Genomic DNA, 23,332 nt, shown 5'->3' with positions numbered 1-23,332 from the left:
ACTGCTCTTTAAAGAAGTATATATATGTGTGTGTGTGTATGTGTATGTGTGTGTAAGTATAATCAGGCCAGATAATCCATTCTGGGGTCTAGAAAATTTTGATTAGTGGGCAAAGGTGTCAAATTAACCACACAAAACAAATTAGCCTCTCCACTGGGAAACCTACATTAAAATTACCTGGGGTGTCCTTTAATGGTGAAGATTGTGGAGTCATATCCTAGATTTCCTGAATCAGAATTTCTTAGTGCTGGGAGCTGGTAATCTGCAGTTTTGAAAGTTTTTCAAGTTGTTTTATATTCCATAAGGTTGGAGAATCATTCTTCTCTTTCATTTCCACATTTTTTTTTGTACATAAAGCAATACCAAATTGATTCCAAATGTTTTTAATAACTTTATCTTCCTATTGGGAATAATCAGAAAGCTTAAAATTCATTTAATTATTACATTTTTCATATTTTATTAATGAAATAAACCATGTAGATAATACTGAAACAGATTTATTGGGACATATATAACTCTGACACATTTTATTAAGAAGGAATAAAAAATGTAAATGGTTTGGGCATGGGACAAATATAAGCATAAACCATTTAAAGTTGCAATCATTATTAATGCTATCTTTACCATAAGATATGCTAAGAATGTCTCAATAATAGACATATTTTGTTGTTTAAATTCAAGAAAATCATGAAAAACTGTTCAGCTTTGTGTGTTCATCTGGTAAGGACAGCTAAATATATCCTCCCCATACTTCCTGTTTTTATTTCTAAAAGCATAGCAGCTATTCTAGTATATCTTTTGCAGAGTTAGTTGTCCATAAGTGTATCTTGGCTGAAAGTGCCTACCTAGAACTGGTTGTTCAAAATGCTAGGAGGGGTGCTATCATACTGGCTAGATGACAGTGACTCTAACACAACTCCCACAACCCCAATCTGATGCAGAAAAATCTGAATGCCAATGTTACATAAGAGAAACTCTGCTACCAAATCTCAGTTGTGTCTTTCTGGAACAAAAACTTTTATGGAATGTCATACTCCCATCCCCACATCTTGTGAAATACTTCTGCAAAGCCACAAGGCCTTTACCAAGGCCACAGAGGCAGAGCCATATCCAAGGTCGTTTCTGGAATTGACTGAGCCCCTTTGGAACTATTGCCAAAGCTCTGCTGAACATTACCAGCAAGCTTCCTGACCCATATTAAGCAAAATGCTTACTCTGGTACTCACCTTATAGCACCCTAACCAATCACCCAACCTTCCGCAGGAATTTTCTTTATCTTGAGGCTATAAAAATTGGCTGCTGCTGCTAAGTCGCTTCAGTCATGTCCGACTCTGTGCGACCCCATAGATGGCAGCCCACTAGGCTCCCCCGTCCCTGGGATTCTCCAGGCAAGAACACTGGAGTGGGTTGCCATTTCCTTCTCCAATGCATAAAAGTGAAAAGTGAAAGTGAAGTCGCTCAGTCGTGTCCGACTCTTAGCGACCCCATGGACTGCAGCCTACCAGGCTCCTCCATCCATGGGATTTTCCAGGAAGAGTACTGGAGTGGGGTGCCATTGCCTTCTCCTAAAAGTTGGCTGCTAACCCACTAAAAGCATCAACTCTCACTAGCCTGTCAGGAGGTCGGCCCTCTGTGCTTGCAGCGACCACATTCTCTCTGCTCTTTATTCTTAATAAACCCACTCCTTTCTGTAATAGTCCGTGTCTGGAAATTCTTTTCCAACCAGCATATTAACTGCCATGACATAATACATTATTTTCATATATTTTCTTTAATGACCCATTTACTCTAATAGTTTGAGTTTCCTTAGTAAGCTGAAATGGAATGTCAGTTTTCTCAGTTTATTTTTTAACCATTTCTGTAAGTCATCTACCCTCCCTTCTATACAATAATACACACATACTTTCTCACAGCCCACATTCATTTGTGCAGTAGTTTAGGTATTTGCTCAAATAGATCCTAACATTTGCTATCCACTTTGTATGAGATCTATTGCATTATTCTCAGAAGCATCTGAGAATCCTAAGAGCCTCAAGCTGTTGAATGTTACAAGCTATTTTTGAAATAATTAGACCATTTACACTGGAAATTCAGAAATTCATCTCTTCTTGCTTGACTCCTAAGTGGCTGCAACCTCATTATTTTAAAATAAACGGCTATCAAATTGCACTACTTTACCATGTATGATCTGCCCCTAATCTTTGGTAAGGACAGCAAGATACAGATACAGTAAATCAAAGTATGTTGACCCATACTGGCCAATTAAATATTCTGGACTTTTCTCCATTCCATCAATTGTGCTTTTAATTTGGTATCAGGAAAACAATGAAACAGTTTAAGCCATTAATCTGCACTTGCTTGATTACGCCTGTTGACAATGATTTTTACGTTTATTCAGACACCCACGGGTATATTATTGAGTGTGCCTGTGCACTCAGTCATGTCCAACTCTTTGCAACCCCGTGGACTGTAGTCCACCGGACTCCTCTGTCTATGGAATTTTCCAGGCAAGAATACCAGAATGGGTTGCCATTTTCTACTCCAGGGGATCTTCTTGACCCAGTGATTGAACCCAGGTCTGCTGCATTGCAGGCAGATTCTTTATCGAGTCACCAGGGAATCCCATAGGTTGGTGCAAAAGAAATGGCAGCTTTGCACTGTTGAACTTTGCTCTTTGATATTGGAATACATTCTTAAATAAATATGGTTACGTTATACATCATTTTAATGTGCATTTCTTGCTTTATGTTTTTCTGCCAATGACTTATTACTTGCTGTTTATTTTATATTTATTTTAGACGATAGAAATGATGTTAGACAAAAATCAAATTCGTGAGATCTTTTTATTCGAGTTCAAAATGGGACGTAAAGCAGCAAAAACAACTTGCAACATCAACAATGCATTTGGCCCAGGAATTGGTAGCAAATGTACAGTGCAGTGGTGATTCAAGAAGTTTTGCAAAGGAGACAAGAGCCTTGAAGATGAGGAGTATAGTGGTTGGCCATCGGAAGTTGACAACGACCAATTGAGAGCAAGCATTGAAGCTGATACTCTTACAGCTAGAGGAGAAGTTGCCAAAGAACTCAACATCAACCATTCTATGGTCATTTGGCATTTGAAGTAAATTGGAAAGTGGCAATGCTCTATAAGTCAGTGCCTCGTAAGCAGACTGCAAATCAAAAAAAAATCATCATTTTGAAGAGTCGTCTTCTCTTACTCTATGCAATAATAATGAAATGTTAGCGATTGAGAAATGTCTCAATCAGATTGTGATGTGTGACAAAAACTGGATTTTATATGACAGCCAGCAATGACCTGCTCAGTGGTTGGACCAAGAAGAAGCTCTAAAGCACTTCCCAAAGCTAAACTTGCACCAAAAAAAAGGTCATGGTCACTGTTTGGTGGTCTGCTGCTGGTCTGATCCACTACAGATTTCTGAGTCCTGGCAAAACCATTACATCTGAGAAGTATGTTCAGCAAATCGATGAAATGCATAGAAAACTGCAACTCCTGTAGCCAACACTGGTCAACAGAAAGGACCCAATTCTTCTCAATGACAATGCCTAAGCACATGTTGCACAACCAACATTTCAAAAGTTGAATGCATTGAGCTATGAAATTTCACTTCATCTGCCATATTCACCTGACCTCTCACCAACCACCACTTCTTCAAGTACCTGGACAATGTTTTGCAGGAAAAATGCTTCCACAACCAGCAGTAGGCAGAAAATTCTTTCCAAGAGTTTGTCAAATCCTGAAGTATGAATCTTGTGCTACAGGAATAAACAAATTTATTTCTTGTTGGCAAAAACGTGTTGATTGTAATGGCTCCTATTCTGATTAATAAGGATGTCTTTGAACCTAGTTACAATGATTTAAAAATCACAGTTCAAAACTGCAATTACTTTTGTACCAGTGTAATAACTCAATAGCATTATGTCACATTCATATATATTAGTCTATGTTACCCACACACAGTCACTTTATAAATGCATCATACATAATTGCTATATTTACTACCTCTATTTGCTTAGTAATCTAACAGGATAGATATAAGCATTTGCTTGTCAGGCATGGGGAACATCTACCCTGTATTGTTGGTATATTCCACATCTTTATTGCATAATTTATTCTTTCCATTCTTTTCTTATATCATCAAGTTTAAAATTATTTCTCCTCTACATTTAAGAAACTCCAATATTAGATCGATAAAGAAAAATATCTTATTATGGAAGATTGGAAACAGACACACAATCATCATAATCATCACAATTATGTTTAGTTAGCTAGCTGAATTGGGACTCTTTTTTAAGAGTATACAGTGAACTGATCTAGAGAATCTAAATCTTTCTGTCCTATATTCTCTGTAGCCCCAAAGAAAATATTGAGTTTGTGTATCAGGTTAAATGTAGCTGGGTCTAAAAATGCTACTACTCTTCTATGCATGACATAATTTGGTTTTGGAAAGATTTTACTGCCCAAGGCTATAATATAAAAAGCTCCCAAAGAAGTTTCTGGGAGAAATTTTAGTCATTTGTCCTATGGATGCTTAAAACCCAAGCACTAATGTGAACCTCCTGAAAGTGAAACTTCATGCCAAGGACCATTGTTTGACTTTCTGTTGGTCTTCAGTAGTGGTGCTGACTAGCGGATCAGTTGCTGATCACTGGTGGGAGATCAGAGCCAGATTTAACTCCTCACACATATGGTTGCATATTCTGTAGGTGCTTCTTGCACATTTCTTGCCTGTCTTGGGCTCATTCCAATGACCGAATGGTTCAGGGAAGCATATACAATGCCCTGTTTGTTTTCCTCCAGACTTGCGTTAAAATAAACCCCAGACTCTCTCCTGACCCTGAACCAGGGGTCATTATCATAAATTCCAGTTTCCGAATGCAATGTTTGGGAACTTTCCATGATGTTGACTTCAGTTTGCTCACTCCTAAAGAACTGGGGAACATCAACCTGAAAGAGAAAAAGAAAAGATTTCTTTAATTACAACTTAAGGATGTGATAGTGAGTATCCATAAGGCAACTATGAGTGTGGGCTAAATTGAGTGGTTATACATGGAGAGAAATAATCTATTCTTCGTTACAGGTGCTGACATCTACCCCTTAAAGCAGATTATCACTTATTAAAGGGTGAAAGGCTTAAAGACCACTATGTTCTTCTGAGTTATTTTGTGCTTTAAAAAAAAATTATCTATTTTTAATTGGAGGATAATTGCTTTATAATATTGTGAAGGTTTCTGCCATACATCAACATAAGTCAGCCATAGGTATACATATGTCCCAACCCTCTTGAACCTCCCTCCCATCTCCTACCCCATCCCAACCTTCTAGGTTGTCACAGAGCACAGGGTTTCAGCTCCCTTTTATTTAGGGTCATTTTTGAGTTCACAGAACCCTTTTTGACCCCTCTTTGAAATGGAAACCACACACCAGATTAATGAGAAAAGCATAAAATATCCCTTCAGAACATCAGGAGATTTGTAATATAACGTATGGCATTAACACAGTTTAGGATAAAACAAAGATAAAGCAGAACAGTTACTCTCTAAGGGACAAAAAGAATAAATACTATGAAGAACAAATATTATCCAAGATATATTATTATGACTTGAAACCTGGGACTGGAAGTTGCTGTCAGTTTGATGTGGGTGGACAAAGCTTTTAAAAAGTTCTAAAAATATTCCAGTTATTTCCACCACAAGGATATTCTTACACTTCCAAATTGAGTCAAATATCTTAAAGTTTTCGAGAAAGAGGTGAACTTGTGTAAACTAAAAGTACTGAAACCTGATTTTTTTTTAAAACTTTTTTTAGTTATTTGTTAGCTATTTCTACCTATACAAAGGACCCGGCTGGTAAAAAATGAAGATACCATGTTAATGCTAACAGTTGTTATTTCAATTTTCTAAATTCCAATTTTACCAGTCAATTTATGTTCTTGAGGTTTGGCCTTATTTCTTTGAGGTATCAGGTCCATAACCTGATATGCCTAACCTGATAACTTATATGCTTTACCTGCTCTTTTGTCATCCACATTGTGATGTATACAGAGTTCTATACTGGTGGCTCAGTGGCAAAGAAACTGCCTGCAAAGCAGGAGATCCTGGTTTGATCCCTGGAAAAGGGAATGGCAACCCACTCCAGTATTCTTGCCTGGAGAATTCCATGGACAGGAATTCCAGTTTGGCTGGCTATAGTCCATGGGATCTCAAAGAGCAGGGCTCCACTGAGTAACTAACACACACCCCCCCCACACACACACCCCCACACCATGCAAACATGTCTAACTCTGTTCTGACAAATGAAGTGTCAACTGCTGAGTACACTGCCTCCCTCCGATGGCCTAGCTGCCTAGGAAATAACACTGAGGATGAATGATTGAAAGAAGCAAGATTCATTTAAGCTTCTTTGTCTCTTTACTCAGATGGAAAGTGTCTCAAAGAAGCCCTACTAAAGTCTCTGGAGGAGCTCTGGAGAAGAAGACTGTCATGTGACCTAATAACTGAAAGGTTGTTGCTGAACCACGAAAGACACCGGGATTCTTGGCCGCCAGAGGAGAAGAATTCAATCAGGGGCCAGAGACAAGGCTTGATTGCTCAGAGATTTTGTGTAATAAAGTTTTATTAAAGTATAAAAGAGATAGAGAAAGCTTCTGACATAGACATCAGAAGGGGGCAGAAAGAATACCTGCCTGCTAGTCTTTAGCTGGATGTGATATAGTTACTAGCAGTCTGTTAGTGAAAGAAAGGAATGTCTCAAAACTCAGAGAATGGCAACAGGCCCCTCACCCACAAGATGAATTTTGAGATAGTCTTGGCACCAGGGGAGTCATCCTTGGCCATAAAATGATTGACTTGAATATTGAAGAAAGGCAGATTACCATACAAATAGTTTCACTTACATGGATTAGGAGAACTATGTATGAGGATAACATACTGGTTTCTCAAGTCAGTTCTGAGCCTTTAGGCTAACCGACTTGAAGACAGAGTCTGGGGTAAATGCATAGTACATTAACGTAGCTTAAAACAAACATTTCCGTAAGAAAAATGTATTGGTTAGTTCAAATTTTGAGAAAAGTTAAGTTCAGGTGGAACCAGGTGTCATTATGGCAACAGTATTTTAAGAGAAACCTCTGTTTTAAATTTGTATAGAGAAGGGGAAAAAATATATCACTAGCTTGTTTCCTGCTGCTGCTTAAGAGAGAGATAAAAAACATGTCTGACACTTGCAGCCTATTTCCTCCTTTCGGAAAGCCCCCGCCTTCCTGCCTGTTACCCTCTCATAACTAGCCATAAATCTTTAACAGATCAACAAGGTCTCTGTTGTACTTTTCAATCTATGCAGTTTGTCAACCTAATTACCTGCCTCCCATCCCAAAAGGTGGCTGGTTTCCATGGAAAACTTTGTTAGAGTAAATTAGGTAAAAGAAAACATGGTGGCTGAACCTACTCTGTGGCACCTGATCAAAGCGGGTGGGTGCCACAAGGCTGGTGCACCATGGTGTGGTGGGCAAAACTGAAGCAGCTGTCTTATTCTATATTTGTATAGCGCTCTACAGGTTGTAAACACTTTAGAAAATATGCAATTCACTTATTTATACTATGCAAGTACTTTCATACCCTCAAAGGACATCCTGGAATAGGATTAAAATTTTGACTTTTAAAAGTATATTTTATATTATCCTTTCCCTACTTTGGATTTCTATTCCACTTGTTCACATACAAGTTCCCTCTTAACAAATTTTGAGTCTCAAAGATCTAATACAGTACCTCTGATTATTTTCTGAAATGCTTGACAACTTAAATGGAGCAAAACTCTGAATTTCTATGAAATAGATGAAGATCATAAAACAAAATTCCCCGATAAGTGGACACATAGAAAAATCCCCTCTTGAATTCAACTGCAAATCATAAATAATTCATCCAGTTTACACAGAAAGAAGTGTAACTATATTTCAGCCAACCTGGGCCCTACGTGCCCAGTAAATTATTTAGATTTTTGTTTTTGCCTTGCCAAACCATGATTGATCTTAGTTCCCTGACCAGTGATAAAACCCAAGGCCCCTGCAGTGGAAGTTTGGAGTCTTAACCACTGGACTGGTTAAGGAAACAGGGAAGCCCCTAGATCGTTGTTTTAAATGCTGTCATAGCTTTTAGGGCTCATTGTAACAGAGTGTAGTTTGCTGTTGTTCACTATAGAAAGAAAGGAAATCACATTTAAGAAAATTTCCCTATGCAAAGAAAGAAAACTTTAGCACCCAACACAATGATACTAAAAATTTCATACAAGTTTCTTAATTTGAATTTATTTGCTTTTATTTAATATTAAGCTACCTAGTGGGGAATGCTGAGTACCATTTAATATTATATGTAGAACTAGATTATATCTGCCTCTGGCGTTTCTGGAAATTTTAAGACGTTGAATACATCTTTATTACTACTCCTAATGGAAACACCCACACCCACACAAGTTCTTTTTGTGGTACCTTGTTTATGACTATTTTAATCAGAACTACATAAAATTTTTTTCCAGAAATATGTTGCCTCATTTTGCATTCTATTTTGAATTCCAGTCTTTACAGAACATTGAATCCAAAGAAAGGTCTAAACTTGTATTCCAAGAACTTGTGGGAAAACTTTGCACTGCTTCCAAAGCACCCTTTGCTTTGTCTATGAAGGCTCCTCCTTAATGAGCCCACACACATTATGAGCGACTTTTGCATAGTAACTAGACCTGTGATCATGCTTCTTTATCTGCTGGTATGACTCGTTAAGAAATCATACTTGATTTTATAAGATTATTTATGATTCATTCTTTTATTTACTCCCAACTGCAGGAGATAGTGAAGGGCAGGGAAGCCTGGCATGCTGCAGTTCATGGTGTCACAGAGAGACGGACACGACTTAGTGACTGAACAACAACCCTTCTGGAAACACTTTAAGGCATTTTTATGAGAATAAATCAATAGCCTGAAGTCACATACCAGGTTGAGAACAGAGTCAACATTGTATAGTTCAGCCTCTGACTTTTCTGCTTAGGTTCTACACTGCCTTCTATGCCTAATAAGACTCACTTATGAGATTTGCTAACCCAAGAAAGAGCTTCCCAGGTGGCTCAGTGGTAAAGAATTTGCTTTCCAAGGCAGGAGACACAGGTTCAATCCCTTGGTCTGGAAGATCCATTGGAGAAGGAAATGACAACCCACTGCAGTATTCTTGCCTAGGAAATCCTCTGGAGAAAGGAGCCTGGTGGGCTACAGTCTACGGGGTCGCAAAGGAGTTGGACGTGACTTAGCAACCAAACAACAACAATCTGGAAGAATCTTTGCTACAGGCTAAAGTAAATGTAAAATAAACACATTTTAAAAGTAAGTAAATATATATAACATTTAGAACAGTGCTTGGCATATGGTGTTACATAGACTCAATTAAATTTTTAAAAATATATAAATATTAGCATGGTATAACACAGGTTGTGTTATATACCATCAAACATACCGGGTTAGTATCCCTTCCTGTTGAATTAGAAAGCTTCTTTTGTCTCCCTGCAATTCAAAAAGAAAAATAAAAAACCCCAAAAAGGTAAAGAACAGCACAAAATAAAATTCTTCCTCAATTCCTTGTAAGTTACAGTTGTTTAAGAATAGGGGTTCTAGAATCAGACTGCTAGGTTCAAATTCAGTCCCAGAGCTGGGGACACCTCCCCACCCAAGCTCATCCACATGCACACCGTCCACAGCATTATTATTAGTTTGGGCTTCTTTATTTGCTGTGTCCATCATGACACACAAACCTCTGTGAGAATTCGTGCTGTCCATTTTGTTCATTGGTTCTTCACTTCTCACTCCAGAATGGCCCATGGCATAGCCAAGAGGAGGGCACAAGACCTAGCCCAGCACTTTAAAAACCTGGGAATTTTTTTTCTGGGGACATTCTGTATGTAATGCCACACTCACAGCTGTCCTGTCACCTACACAGCTGGAATCTCCTCTGGCCTAGTTAACTATGGATGTGGTAAATCAAAAGATTTATCGTTGCTTTTTTTTCTGAAGCTCCAGCTACCTCAAGAAAGGTGGTGGAAACTGGAGGGGGGACCATTGAAAGAGCCTTGGTGTTGCAGAAGTGGAGTTGGATTCACAGAGGAGTCTCTCAGCATCCTGAGAAGGTTCTAGGCTCTAGAAGTCTTCGCCACAAAACACCAAGAGCACTTTTGCTCAGACAAGGCTTTCTCTTGTGGCAGAAATAAGGATTGCTCTGTCCAGCTTAGTTTCTATAGCTACACTGTGGCTGCTGCTGTGGAAAGCAGCAGCAGATGACTGATGACTGAGGGGAAAAAGGAGAGAGAGAGAGGACTGACCTGGTTTTGACCCCAGCTAGACCAGAATTCGTCATACCCCTCTCTCTTATGTGTTTAAATGTTCACTAATGACCTTAAGTGAATTCTTACAGAAGTAGAAAGTAATCATTTTCAAAATATCACCTCTCTGATCATAGTCAAAACCACGTTTTTCAAATGCATTATTGTTGGGTGGGGATTCAGTTCAAGCACTTGTTTATGATGGCAACAGTAAGCACAGACATAAGAATTTCCTCTGGGGATATTGGGTCTTCATTTTGACAGGGGTGTGGATGACTGGCACGATGTGATATGACTGTGGAAAACAGGACCAGACAAACTAATTCAATACAGACATGTTGATCTGTGAAATTATTTCAACCTCCTTTTCAACACCCTGAATGTTAGAAGAGTTCCTCCTATGATGGACCCAAGTAGAATGAATAAGTCCCAGTAATATTATCTCCTCACCACAAGCCTTTGCTGTGGTGAGCATGTCTCTTCAAGACTAGAGATCTGAATTCATCCATTTGGCTTTCTGGTGGAAAGATGAGTTGTTCCCCAGGAAATCATTGCCCATGGTTTATAGTAGAATATTGTGGAAAAAACCACCAGAAACTAACTAAAAATCTATCAGCCATTGTAAATGAACCCCAAATGTGTGGCACAGAGCAGCAGAGAGAAGATGGAACTCACCTCGGTGCCTTCTAAAGCAGCAGAATAGGTAGAAACAGGTCATAAGTAGAGGTAAAGCCCCCAGAGGAAGCAAACTATAAAGGATCCATTGTCGGTCCACCATCTCTTCCTTGGAAAGTGGTCTTGAGGCATTCTTTGTATCTGAAATGTTCGTTAATACTCAAGATGGTTAGAAGATATGAGACAAATGAAGTAACACCCTCTGAACTGTCAGAACTTGAATGGAGTTCTAGCTGATGCCTCTATTTCTCTTTTAAGAGGTTTCTCCCAAGAATCCCAGGACTTAGTCCTCTCCCTCACCTCTTGCTTTAACACTGAATGTATGTGAGTGGAGAAGGCAACGGCACCCCACTCCAGTACTCTTGCCTGGAAAATCCCGTGGACGGAGGAGCCTGGTAGGCTACAGTCCATGGGGTCGCTAAGAGTCAGACACGACTGAGCGACTTCACTTTCACTTTTCCCTTTCATGCACTGGAGAAGGAAATGGCAATCCACTCCAGTATTCTTCCTGGAGAATCCCAGGGACGGCAGAGCTTGGTGGGCTGCCGTCTATGGGGTCGCACAGAGTCGGACACGACTGAAGCGACTTAGCAGTAACAGTATGTGAGTGGCTATAATTTATCTTTCAATTCTGCTAGGGCTAACCTCCTGTAAAACACTATCCATAAGAGCTCTCAGAAAGTATTTCACCATGCCCTTTCATTTACAATGTCTTATTTAATTTTCATAATGATCACTTAAGAGAACAGCAAACAGAGGAGAAGAAAAGTAAGGAGTTTGTTTTTTTTTTTTTAATCCAGTCACTTGTTGTGAGAAGAGTAATTGTCCCAAGACTTGTCAGAAGTCCAACAGCTAGTAAAGGGCAGTTGCCAGGACTCAAGCCAACATGTTTTTGAAACAAAGTTGAAGTTCCTTTAACACAATACTTTGTGTTGTCTCATTAACCCTGATATTTCCAAATACTTTTATTATCTTCAAATATTTTTGGTATCTACAGATATGCTTCTGTGGGCATACAACTGGTTCCCATCATTACTGATCAATGTTAATGTGCATTATGGAGAAGGAAATGGCAACCCACTCCAGTACTCTTGCCCACCTCTTCCTCATATCCTTGGTTTTGGGGTAAATGTGGTCAGGAGCTACTGGATCTGGGCATGAAGTAGTTTGGTAATTGAGTGGTAACAAATACTGTACTGTTCATGTGGCAGCTGCTATTTAGTTTGGGCGAGCAGCCAACTTATTACAAACAGTGACAAATTTAGCCGTCTGGGGGAGGGGAATGGATAGGAGCACAGGACTGTTTCCCACAACAGATAACTCAGTACAAACAAATCCACTCAATGAAGAAGATGCAACCTGTATTACTTTCCAACCACATAACAATCTATTTCCTCGATTTTATTTGGCAAGCTTGATACTTACTAATAAGAGGATGTTCTGAATTATTTTGAGTCTGTTCTGAAATAGAAAAACAAGATAAAGAATTGAAATTGGTTGTGAAAACAACGAAGGTTCTACTCAGGTTTGTCCAACCCCAGAGCTAGTCTCCGAGAAGACACCTGTATTTACATACTAACAGAGAATTCAATAATTCAGCTGAAAGGCAGTTTGGAAAATGTGTAGATCATCACTTCAAGTTCATGGACAAAAGTCCCTGGGTTTATTTTGAGTCTCAAAGAAAGACTGTAAAACACCGCTACACTTAAAATGGAAAACCAAAATGTGTATAGCACATGGAACTCTGCTCAATATTATCTGGCAGCCTGGATGGGAGGGGAGTTTGAGGGAGAACGGATACATGTATATGTATGGCTGAGTCCCTTTGCTGTTCACCTGAAACTATCAAAATATTGTTAATCGGCTATACCCTAATACAAAATAAAAAGTTTTTTTTTTTTCAAAAAAAGAGAGACTGTATAAATAAAACCCAACCTTCCTCTGTCTGCTTTTACTCCCTCTTTCCACCTCCTTAAGTATAAGGAAACAATTCAGCCTATAGGACTCCTTTTAGCACTTGGAATAACAAGATATACATTCAGCAGGTGCTCCAAGTGAGTATGGAATGCCAAGAGGAAAGAATGCTTTTGATGATGTGATGGGAACTAATTCTGAAAAACAGATTGTGCTTCTCACCCTCTGCCCACTCCTACACCCTCACTGTCCTGCTAAAATCATCACCCTCTGCCTTTGTGAAGCTCCTAATCAGGGATTGATTGACCAAAGGCAGATTGGAGAGAACAGAGTTGCAAGCCAGCGTATGTTTCAGTGACTGTTCTGTTGACTTTCCGCCTGAGACTTTGCAAACTGCTTTTCTTCCTTCTGGGAGATAATTGCTTTCCCAATAGCATACAAACTTGGACTCTGTCACAATCCTGCTTTCACAAGGACCAGTCAACCCAAGGATCGAACCTGGGTCTCCTGCATCGTAGGCAGACTCTACCGTCTGAGCCACCAGGCAACCCACTGATTTTTAACTTGAACATAAAAAGCAAAGCAGAGTCAGGCACAAAAACAGGAAGTTCCAATACTCTGTAAGAAAGATATTTCAAGGGGAAAAATGAAATATTTTATATCATAGCTCCAAAATTTATTTACCAAAAGCATGGTCATGAAATATAATTTCAGAGTATATTTTTCTCTTTCATCATGCTCAGTTCATTGAGTACTCCCTGATACAGAAAGAAAATAATTTTCTTTTGACACTCTTCTTGTTATGTTTGTTTTAATCACTTCACAAAAGGAAAATCCACACCCAATTCAAAGACAATTTCTAAATGAGTCATTTGACTATTGTAAAGGAAGCAAAGATGATCCAAAGAAATATGACATAGTTCCTGCTTGCCAGTATATCATAACCCTTCATGAGACAAAAGACATTTCCCTACATACCTGTGGTACAAGGAAATCTGTGATAAATGAGAGGCAAAGACCTTAAATGACACAAAAATTACTAGGAAATAGAAGTCACTTTCTCTAGGATAAACATAGACAGCTTCATAAAGAATTAGAAAATGAGTTGGGCTTGACAGGAGAGGTAGAATTTTGATAGGTGGAGGCAGATTGGTGTCAGCCCAATAGTGTAAGCACTGAGAATGCTCTGCAGGGGACTCAACTAAAGGGTGGCATTATGAAAGAAGCCTGTTAGGCAAATTAATTATGTCAGGAAGATTTTTGGCTGAAATGAACCAAAAGTGGGGATAATTAAAAGATAAGTAGTTCCTATAACTAATTGGAATATTTAGAAGGAAGATAGTGAAGGTCTGAGCTGATCATGAAGCTCCAGGAGGAAACCAATTACAGAGTGGAAGGCTGTTGACAGACAAGAGTAGAAAGTCAAAGTAAAGTCTTGGAGAATTTCTAATGGGCTCAGGAGCACGAATCATCAATGTGGAAAGAAAGGGAATGATAAGAAGGTGAGAGAGTAGGAAATTAGAAGAGTAAAAATCTTGAGAGGGAACTTAAAATACCCTTCATGTCTCCTACACTGCTCTTAGATGTCCCCTCTCACTACTTCACCCTTCACACTCTTTTCCAGTCATCCCCTTGGGACATACAGTTTAGGAAGGAATGCTGCCTCCCTTCCCTCTTGAAGTTAGGCCTCAAGGGAGACAGATTGTAGATCTTAATTTTAGCTCTGACTTAACATCTATCCTTCTCAAACTATTCCCCAAAATTGCAGAGGAAGAAAAGCTTCTGGACTCATTTTACCAGGCCAGTAATATCCTGATAGAAAAATAAGAAAACTACAAGAAAAAAGTATTTTAGGGCAATATTCCTAATGGACATACATGCAAAAATCATGGTGAATGATCCTGATGCAAAGAAAACAAAGATATCATAAAAAAAGAGAAAATTATAGGCTAACATCAATGATAAACATAGATGGAAAAATCCTCACAAAAATAATAGCAAACAGAATCCAATAATACAATAAAAGGATCATATACCATGACCAAGTGGGATTTATCCCACGGATGCAAGGATGGTTCAATATCTGCAAATCAGTCAATATGATATACCACATTAACAAATTGAAGAATGAAAACCATATGCTCATTTCAATAGGTACAGGAAAAGCTTTTATAAAATTCAGTGATCACTCATGATAAAAACTGTCTGCAAAGTGGGTACAGAGGAAATACACCTCAACATAATAAAGGCTATATATGACAAGCCCACAGCTAACATTGTATTCAATGGGGGGAAAGCTAAGAACATTTCCTCTAAGATCAGAAACAAGACAAGGATGCAATTCTCACCAATTTTATCCATTGCACTATTGGAAGTCCTAACCATAGCAATCAGACAGAAAAAGAAATAAAAGGAATTCAGATTGGAAAGGAAGAAGTAAAACTGTCACTGTCTGTGTTGATAATACAAATTTGTTGAATTCATTTATTGGATCTAGTATAATGGTTTGTGTGGATTTTTAAGGATTTTCTAATATTTAAAATCATGTCACCTGTGAAAAGAGATAGTTTCACTTCTTCCTTTTCAAGTTATTAATAGATGTCTTTTATTTTTCTTTCTTACTTGCTCTGGCTAGAACCTCCAGTTCAATGTTGAATAGAAATGGCAAAAGTAGACATCTTTGTCTTGTTCTTGTTCTTGAGGGGAAAGCTTTCAATTTTTTATCATTGAGTATGATATTAGGCTCCTCTGTCCTTGAGATTCTCCAGGCAAGAATATTGGAGTGGGTTGCCATTTCCTTCTCCAGGGGAACTTCCCGACCCAGGAATTGAACCCAGGTCTCCCGCATTGCAGGCAGATGCTTTACCAACTGAGTTATGTGGGAAACCCAATGATATTTGCTGTAGAATTTTCATAAACCAACTATTTTTTACTCTCTTCTGCTTTTCTCTATTTGTTTTCCATGTTTCATTCAACATAGTTTGGCCCAACATGACCTGTCCTTCCTCTGTTGTTGAGCCTATTGAGGGCCTCTGAGGAGGGATTGGGAGGCAGCTAAACCTATGACTATTCTCAAAACTCATCAAGGAGTCAGATTATTTGTGTGCTGATTGCTCTCTGTGCAAGCTGTGAACTATTAACAAGAGTGTAACTGTCTGAGGAACACAAACATAAGTTCAAGGATTTATTACAAAAAGTCAAGGACTGATAAATGTAAGACAAAAATTTAAAAAGCAAAAAGTAAAAAGCTGTCTACTAGTAAATTTGATATTCACTTTGCAATTTTTTCTCATGATTCTGTGATAAAATTTTAGGCTTATCAAATAAATGTTATATCCCCTAGAGGCAAGACCAATGATTTTATTATATATTTTCCTTTACTCTTCACTGTCTCACTCCAAAACACACAGACACGTATGTGACTGTACATCACAATCTGTGATTTTACGAGTTTAATGTCTAACATAATCACTTGAGAACCTAAGCCCTCCTTTTCTTAAAACATGACCAAAAAAAATTAGATAATCTTGATATGTAGAACTCACCTGTCACATTAATGGTAACTGAGTGGCTTTCAATGAATCCAGATGAAGAGTTCACAAAACAGCGGTATGACCCACTGTCACTAGCAAGCACTTGATTAAAATACAAAATAAAAACTGAAATAAGCTTCCTTTCTTCCCAACCCGTAGACCCCTGAAGTCTATCCCGAAGATGTAAACAATTGTTTCCATCAAGCTTGCACCAGGTCACATTAGGTCTATTAGCACAGTATTTCACAGGGCATTCCAGTTCAAATGGGTCCCCTGATGATACAACATACATGGAATATTTCTTAATGTAAAGTTGTATGTCACATGACTTGTCTCCTGGAAGATAAAAGCAAAATTAAAATCAATTCTGTTTTGGAAGGATTAAATATTTGCCACTTCAACAGTTTCTGTGAAAGATTTATTAAGCATGATTTTATAATTTTCTAAGATATCATTTTACAGTATATTAACCCTTACTAGCAGAGTGTCTGCTGTGACACATAGTAGATACATAATAAATATTTATTTAAAAAAATTATACAATTTTCTCAACTGTTCAATAATTTCCTCAATTCCCAAAATGTTAACATTTTATTATTATAAAATTAGATTTTATTCCCACTAGGTTTATTTTATCATGTAGCTACTCCAATGTGACAGTCACTCAGTCATGTCCAACTCTCTGTGACCCCATGGACTATACAGTCCATGGAATTCTGTAGGCCAGCATACTGGAGTGCGTAGCCTTTTCCTTCTCCAGGGCATCTTCCCAACCCAGGGATTGAACCCAGGTCTCCTGCATTGCAGGCAGATTCTTTACCAGCTGAGCCACAAGGGAAGCTACTCCAATAGCAGCAAATAATAATAACTCTTGTTACTTATATTCCAGGGGCTGTTCAAAACGTACTACATATTTTAGTCATTTAATCCTCACAACAAAATAATATATTATTATGAATCTTGTTTTATGCATAAGGAAACTGAGGTAATAAAGACCTTACCTAAAGTTATATTCTAATAATTAAAATAATCAAGATTTAAACTCATAGTAGAGTCCATTACTCTATAATTCATTATCCACTACTCTGCTATTGTTTCTTGAGTAGTAATTACATTTTCTATTACTAGCTCAGGTATAGTTCAATAACTGGGAGAGAAGAAATTTTTGTAGACAAATATTTCCCTATGATAGTTGGCATTACATTTTTTTAACCTTGTTTTTCAATGGATTTAATGACACCTACCTTGAAATTTTTCCATTCATTTCTCTATGTGGGAGACATGCAATACAAGAGAAATTTCTGAAGAGAGGATATTTTGACATAATTGAATATTTTATGTTTTCCTAACTGGGAGGAAGAGCAGTTATCCACCTCTTCAGGAAGTTCTGCCTACTGACCTGACATACAGGAAATATATTTTTCTTTGTTTTGGTGGGAAGAGCAAATTTTCCTGGAAATAGATTTTTCTATTATCTTCTCTGAGCCTTCTGTTAGTAATAGTCAGTTGCACATAAAATCTGAAGCTAAGAAAAAAATGTTTTAATTCTCTACATTATTGAATAAGTTCTGTTACCCTTAACTTATCAGAAAAGGATATACCCAGTAACCTCAGCATCTGAAATATAATTTATAGCCAAGATATATGAAAAAGAAATTCTCTCTAAGCAAACAAAATAAATATTGCAAGATTCAAAATTTATCTCATTTTTATTCACAGTTCTTACAATTCCATTATTATTTCCTATTTAACCCAGAGCATAATTATGTTATATAATACAGATTAATAACTCTATTTATAATGATAACATTGAATCAACAATAAAATTTTGTTTAATATTAATACCATCTATTTTTAGAAACAAAGAAGTGTTCAGTCTGTTTTACAAAGAATTTCATCAGAAATGGTTACTACAAAAAATGTTTTGGCTTCCAAAGGGGCAAACTCAATTGTTTAGAATGTACATTTATGTGGAAGTATCCATCTATGAAATGCCAGAGAATATCGTGCTTTTGACTGTGTGGATCACAACAAACTGGAAAATTCTCAAAGAGATGGGAATACCAGACCACCTTGCCTGTCTCAGACATGCAGATGATACTACTCTAATGTAGAAAGTGAAGAGGAACTAAAAAGCCTCTTGATAAGGGTGAAAAAGAAGAGTGAAAAAGTTGGCTTAAAACTCAACATTAAAAAAACTAAGATCATGGCATCTGGTCCCATCACTGTGTAGCAAGTCGATGGGAAAAAAGTGGAAGTAGTAACAGATTTTATTTTCTTGGGCTCCAAAATCACTGCAGATGGTGACTTCAGCCATGAAATTAAAAGACATTTTCTCCTAGGAAGGAAAGCTATGACAAGCCTAGACAGCATATTAAAAAGTAGAGACATCACTTTGCCAACAAAAGTTCATATAGTCAAAGCTATAATTTTTCCAGTAGTGATGTATGGATGTGAGAGTTGGATTACAAGGAAGGCTGAGCACCAAAGAATTGATGCTTTCAAATTGTGCTGGAGAAGACCCCTTGGACTTCAAGGAGATCAAACCTGTTAATCATAAAGGAAATCAACCCTGAATATTCATTGAAAGGACTGATGCTGAAGCTGAAGCTCCAATACTTTGGCCACCTGATCTGAAGAGCTGACTCACTGGAAAAGATCCTGATGCTGAGAAAGATTGAAGGCAAAAGGAAAAGAGGGCACCAGAGGATGAGATGGTTAGATAGCATCACAGACTCAGTGGACATGAATTTGAGCAAACTCTGGGAGGTAGTGAAAGACAGGGAAGCCTGGCATGCTGCAGTCCACGGGGTGGCAAAGAGTCAAACACAACTTAGCTACTGAACAACAATATTGTGCTTTTTAAGACTTATGCATAAAAGGAGCATGAGAAATTGCACCAATTCATGACAACTGCTTAATCTTTTTGTCAGTTACCTCATGAGTGCATATAAATCATGAAATATTCTACTATGGGCCCAACACTGTATGGTGGTGAAACAAAATAACTAAAAGAGGCCAAGATGCCTAAGCACTATGTAGTGATTCATATCTTTTTATCTTATTTTTTTTCCAGTAAATTCTTAAGAGTGTTTTCTTTCTGAGTTCCTTTTCCTACATCCTTGTAGTTCTTTTATGGCTCTGTCTTTCCCTGTTTTGTACACTTCCTCAGCTTGTGGCTCAGATGGTAAAGAATCTGCCTGCAATGCAGGAGACCTGGGTTCAATCCTGGGTTGGGAAGATCCCCTGGAGAAGGGAACAGCTATGTACTCCAGTATTCTGGCCCTTGAGAACTCCATGGACTGTACGGTTAATGGGACACAACTAAGTGACTTTTGCTTCAGCAACATATTCCATCCATCCTCTTTATTGATTTCCTTCAGTGATTGCAAATTATTAGATTTACAGACTTTAAGAGATTCATAGTATCATAGGTTACAGTAATACAGGCATAACTGAGATTATAATCAAATCTGTTTTTTAAAGATAAAGAAGGTTGAGGACTACTCAGGTGTTGAACTGGGGGACAAATTTTGGTCCTGCATTCCACATATCACTTTACCTAGCATAATGTTCTACTTTATTTCCATATCCTGGCCAGCATAAATATCCTCATTTTTAGCTATTTCCTATCACTTAATAAATCTCTCACTGTAATTTATGCTTACATCTCATCAAACACTGCTCAAAGCTAATTGTAAACTGTTTGGGTTTTCAAGAATCAGATTGAGACAAGTGGCCTGCAGAGAACAGTTAGAAAACCCTGAATATTTAGATATTTACAATTGCTCTGAGACCACAGACAAGTTCACTTAAATACTCCTGGTTTCCAAAAATTCAGAAAAAATTAAGCAAACTCAAAGTCAAGTTATGAGGTTATCAAAAAATTGAGGAGAAAGGGTAAAATAATTCACGAAAAGAAAGTGTTTAAAAACATAATGCCTGGTAGATATATTTCTAAGTATTTTATTCTTTTTGTTGCAATGGTGAATGGTATTGTTTCCTTAATTTCTCTTTCTGTTTTCTCATTATTGGAGTATAGGAATGCAAGGGATTTCTGTGTGTTAATTTTATATCTTGCAACTTTACTATATTTATTGATTAGCTCCAGTAATTTTCTGGTAGAATCTTTAGGGTTTTCTATGTAGAGGATCATGTCATCTGCAAACAGTGAGAGTTTTACTTCTTCTTTTCCTATCTGTATTCCTTTTATTTCTTTTTCAGCTCTGATTGCTGTGGCCAAAACTTCCAAAACTATGTTGAATAGTAGTGGTGAAAGTGGGCACCCTTGCCTTGTTCCTGACTTTAGGGGAAATGCTTTCAGTTTTTCACCATTGAGGATAATGTTTGCTGTGGGTTTGTCATATATAGCTTTTATTATGTTGAGGTATGTTCCTTCTATTCCTGCTTTCTGGTGGGTTTTTATCATAAATGGATGGTGAATTTTGTCAAAGGCTTTTTCTGCATCTATTGAGATAATCATATGGTTTTTATCTTTCAATTTCTTAATGTGGTGTATTACATTGATTGATTTGCGGATGTTAAAGAAACCTTGCATTCCTGGGATAAAGCCCACTTGGTCATGATGTATGATCTTTTTAATATGATGTTGGATTCTGTTTGCTAGAATTTTATTAAGGATTTTTGCATCTATGTTCATCAGTGATATTGGCCTGTAGTTTTCTTTTTTTGTGGCATCTTTGTCTGGTTTTGGAATTAGGGTGATGATGGAACTGGAGGAATCAACCTGCCTGACTTCAGGCTCTACTACAAAGCCACAGTCATCAAGACAGCATGGTACTGGCACAAAGATAGAAATATAGATCAATGGAACAAAAAGAAAGCCCAGAGATAAACCCACGCACCTATGGACACCTTATCATCGACAAAGGAGGCAAGAATATACAATGGAGAAAAGACAACCTCTTTAACAAGTGGTGCTGGGAAAACTGGTCAACCACTTGTAAAAGAATGAAACTAGAACACTTTCTAACACCATACACAAAAATAAACTCAAAATGGATTAAAGATCTAAACGTAAGACCAGAAACTATAAAACTCCTAGAGGAAAACATAGGCAAAACACTCTCCGACATAAATCACAGCAGGATCCTCCATGACCCACCTCCCAGAATATTGGAAATAAAAGCAAAAATAAACAAATGGGACCTAATTAAAATTAAAAGCTTTTGCACAACAAAGGAAACTATAAGCAAGGTGAAAAGACAGCCTTCAGAATGGGAGAAAATAATAGCAAATGAAGCAACAGACAAACAATTAATCTCAAAAATATACAAGCAATTCCTGCAGCTGAATTCCAGAAAAATAAACGACCCAATCAAAAAATGGGCCAAAGAACTAAACAGACATTTCTCCAAAGAAGACATACAGATGGCTAACAAACACATGAAAAGATGCTCAACATCACTCATTATTAGAGAAATGCAAATCAAAACCACAATGAGGTACCATTTCACACCAGTCAGAATGGCTGCTATCCAAAAGTCTATAAGCAATAAATGCTGGAGAGGGTGTGGAGAAAAGGGAACCCTCTTACACTGTTGGTGGGAATGCAAACTAGTACAGCCACTATGGAGAACAGTATGGAGATTCCTTAAAAAACTGGGAATAGAACTGCCATATGACTCAGCAATCCTACTGCTGGGCATACACACCGAGGAAACCAGAATTGAAAGAGACGCATGTACCCCAATGTTCATCGCAGCACTGTTTACAATAGCCAGGACATGGAAGCAACCTAGATGTCCATCAGCAGACGAATGGATAAGGAAGCTGTGGTACATATACACAATGGAATATTACTCAGCCATTAAAAAAAAATACATTTGAATCAGTTCTATTGAGATGGATGAAACTGGAGTCCATTATACAGAGTGAAGTAAGCCAGAAAGAAAAACACCAATATAGTATACTAATGCATATATATGGAATTTGAAATATGGCAATGATAACCCTATATGTGAGACAGAATAAGAGACACAGATGCATAGAACAGTCTTATGGACTCTGAGGGAGAAGGTGAGGGTGGGACGTTCTGGGACAATAGCATTGAACCATGTATATTATCATATGTGAAACAGAACACCATTCCATGTTCGATGCATGAGACAAATGCTCAGGGCTGGGGCAATGGGATGACCCAGAGGGATGGGATGGGGAGGGAGGTGAGAGGGGGGTTCAGAATGGGGAACACATGTAAACCCATGGCTGATTCATGTCAATGTATGGCAAAAACCACTACAATATTGTAAAGTAATTAGCCCCCAACTAAAATAAATAACTTTATTAAAAATAAATAAATAAATAAACAAATAAATAAATGTAAAAAAACAAATAAATAAAAAATAAAAAAACACATAATGCCTGGATGTGGTTGGAACTGCAACAAAAAAAGGGAAGAGGCCAAAAGCAGAAAGGTCAAGTGAAACCTGTATTTCCAGAAGTCCATTCCCCTTCCTGAAGTTAATAAACTACTTCAGCCTTCTAATTACTGTTTTCATTTTCTTGGATAAGTTAATCACAGTCTATGAAGCCTGCAACTCTGTGCTAGCATCATGAAAAATAAGATAGCTATAGGTAAAGAGCTTTTTAACCTCAAAGAATGTATCATTTAATTGGTGAGGTAAGATTAACCATCAATGCCACTTTTCTGGAATAAATTTACTAGCTACCACTCTTCTTCAAGTTTAACTGAACTGAAAGGAAGGCTCAGAGGGACCTTGTATGCTAGTTATTAGGGGGTGTAGGAATAAATAAGACAAGGTACCTCCCTTGAAGGGCTTGCCTTCTAATGGGAAATAGGCTTGACAGATGGGAGAAT

The 23,332-nt window shown here is 37.8% G+C and overlaps 1 protein-coding gene across 2 annotated transcripts in view; it reads right to left on the bottom strand.

The window, feature by feature from the left end:
* Positions 1–2,824: 2,824 nt before the first annotated feature.
* BTLA (B and T lymphocyte associated) overlaps positions 2,825–23,332 on the bottom strand; it is a 37,799-nt gene continuing 17,291 nt past the window's right edge. The window contains exons 3-7 of one of the 2 annotated variants that reach the window (XM_081542238.1): positions 16,504–16,827; positions 12,470–12,505; positions 11,045–11,185; positions 9,511–9,557; positions 2,825–4,966 (exon numbers count right to left, since the gene is read on the bottom strand). In XM_081542238.1, coding sequence (XP_081398364.1) covers positions 4,691–4,966; positions 9,511–9,557; positions 11,045–11,185; positions 12,470–12,505; positions 16,504–16,827 — 824 coding nt within the window. In that variant the 3' untranslated portion in view covers positions 2,825–4,690. The remainder of the gene's footprint in view (positions 4,967–9,510; positions 9,558–11,044; positions 11,186–12,469; positions 12,506–16,503; positions 16,828–23,332) is intronic. The other variant, XM_081542244.1, reaches the window with a different exon arrangement.

The sequence above is a fragment of the Giraffa tippelskirchi genome, chromosome 2 (assembly GCF_054371585.1).
Source record: "Giraffa tippelskirchi isolate mGirTip1 chromosome 2, T2T-mGirTip1v1.2.pri, whole genome shotgun sequence".
NCBI classification, from domain to species: Eukaryota; Metazoa; Chordata; class Mammalia; order Artiodactyla; family Giraffidae; genus Giraffa; species Giraffa tippelskirchi.
This window is presented reverse-complemented; position numbering and strand designations above follow the sequence as displayed.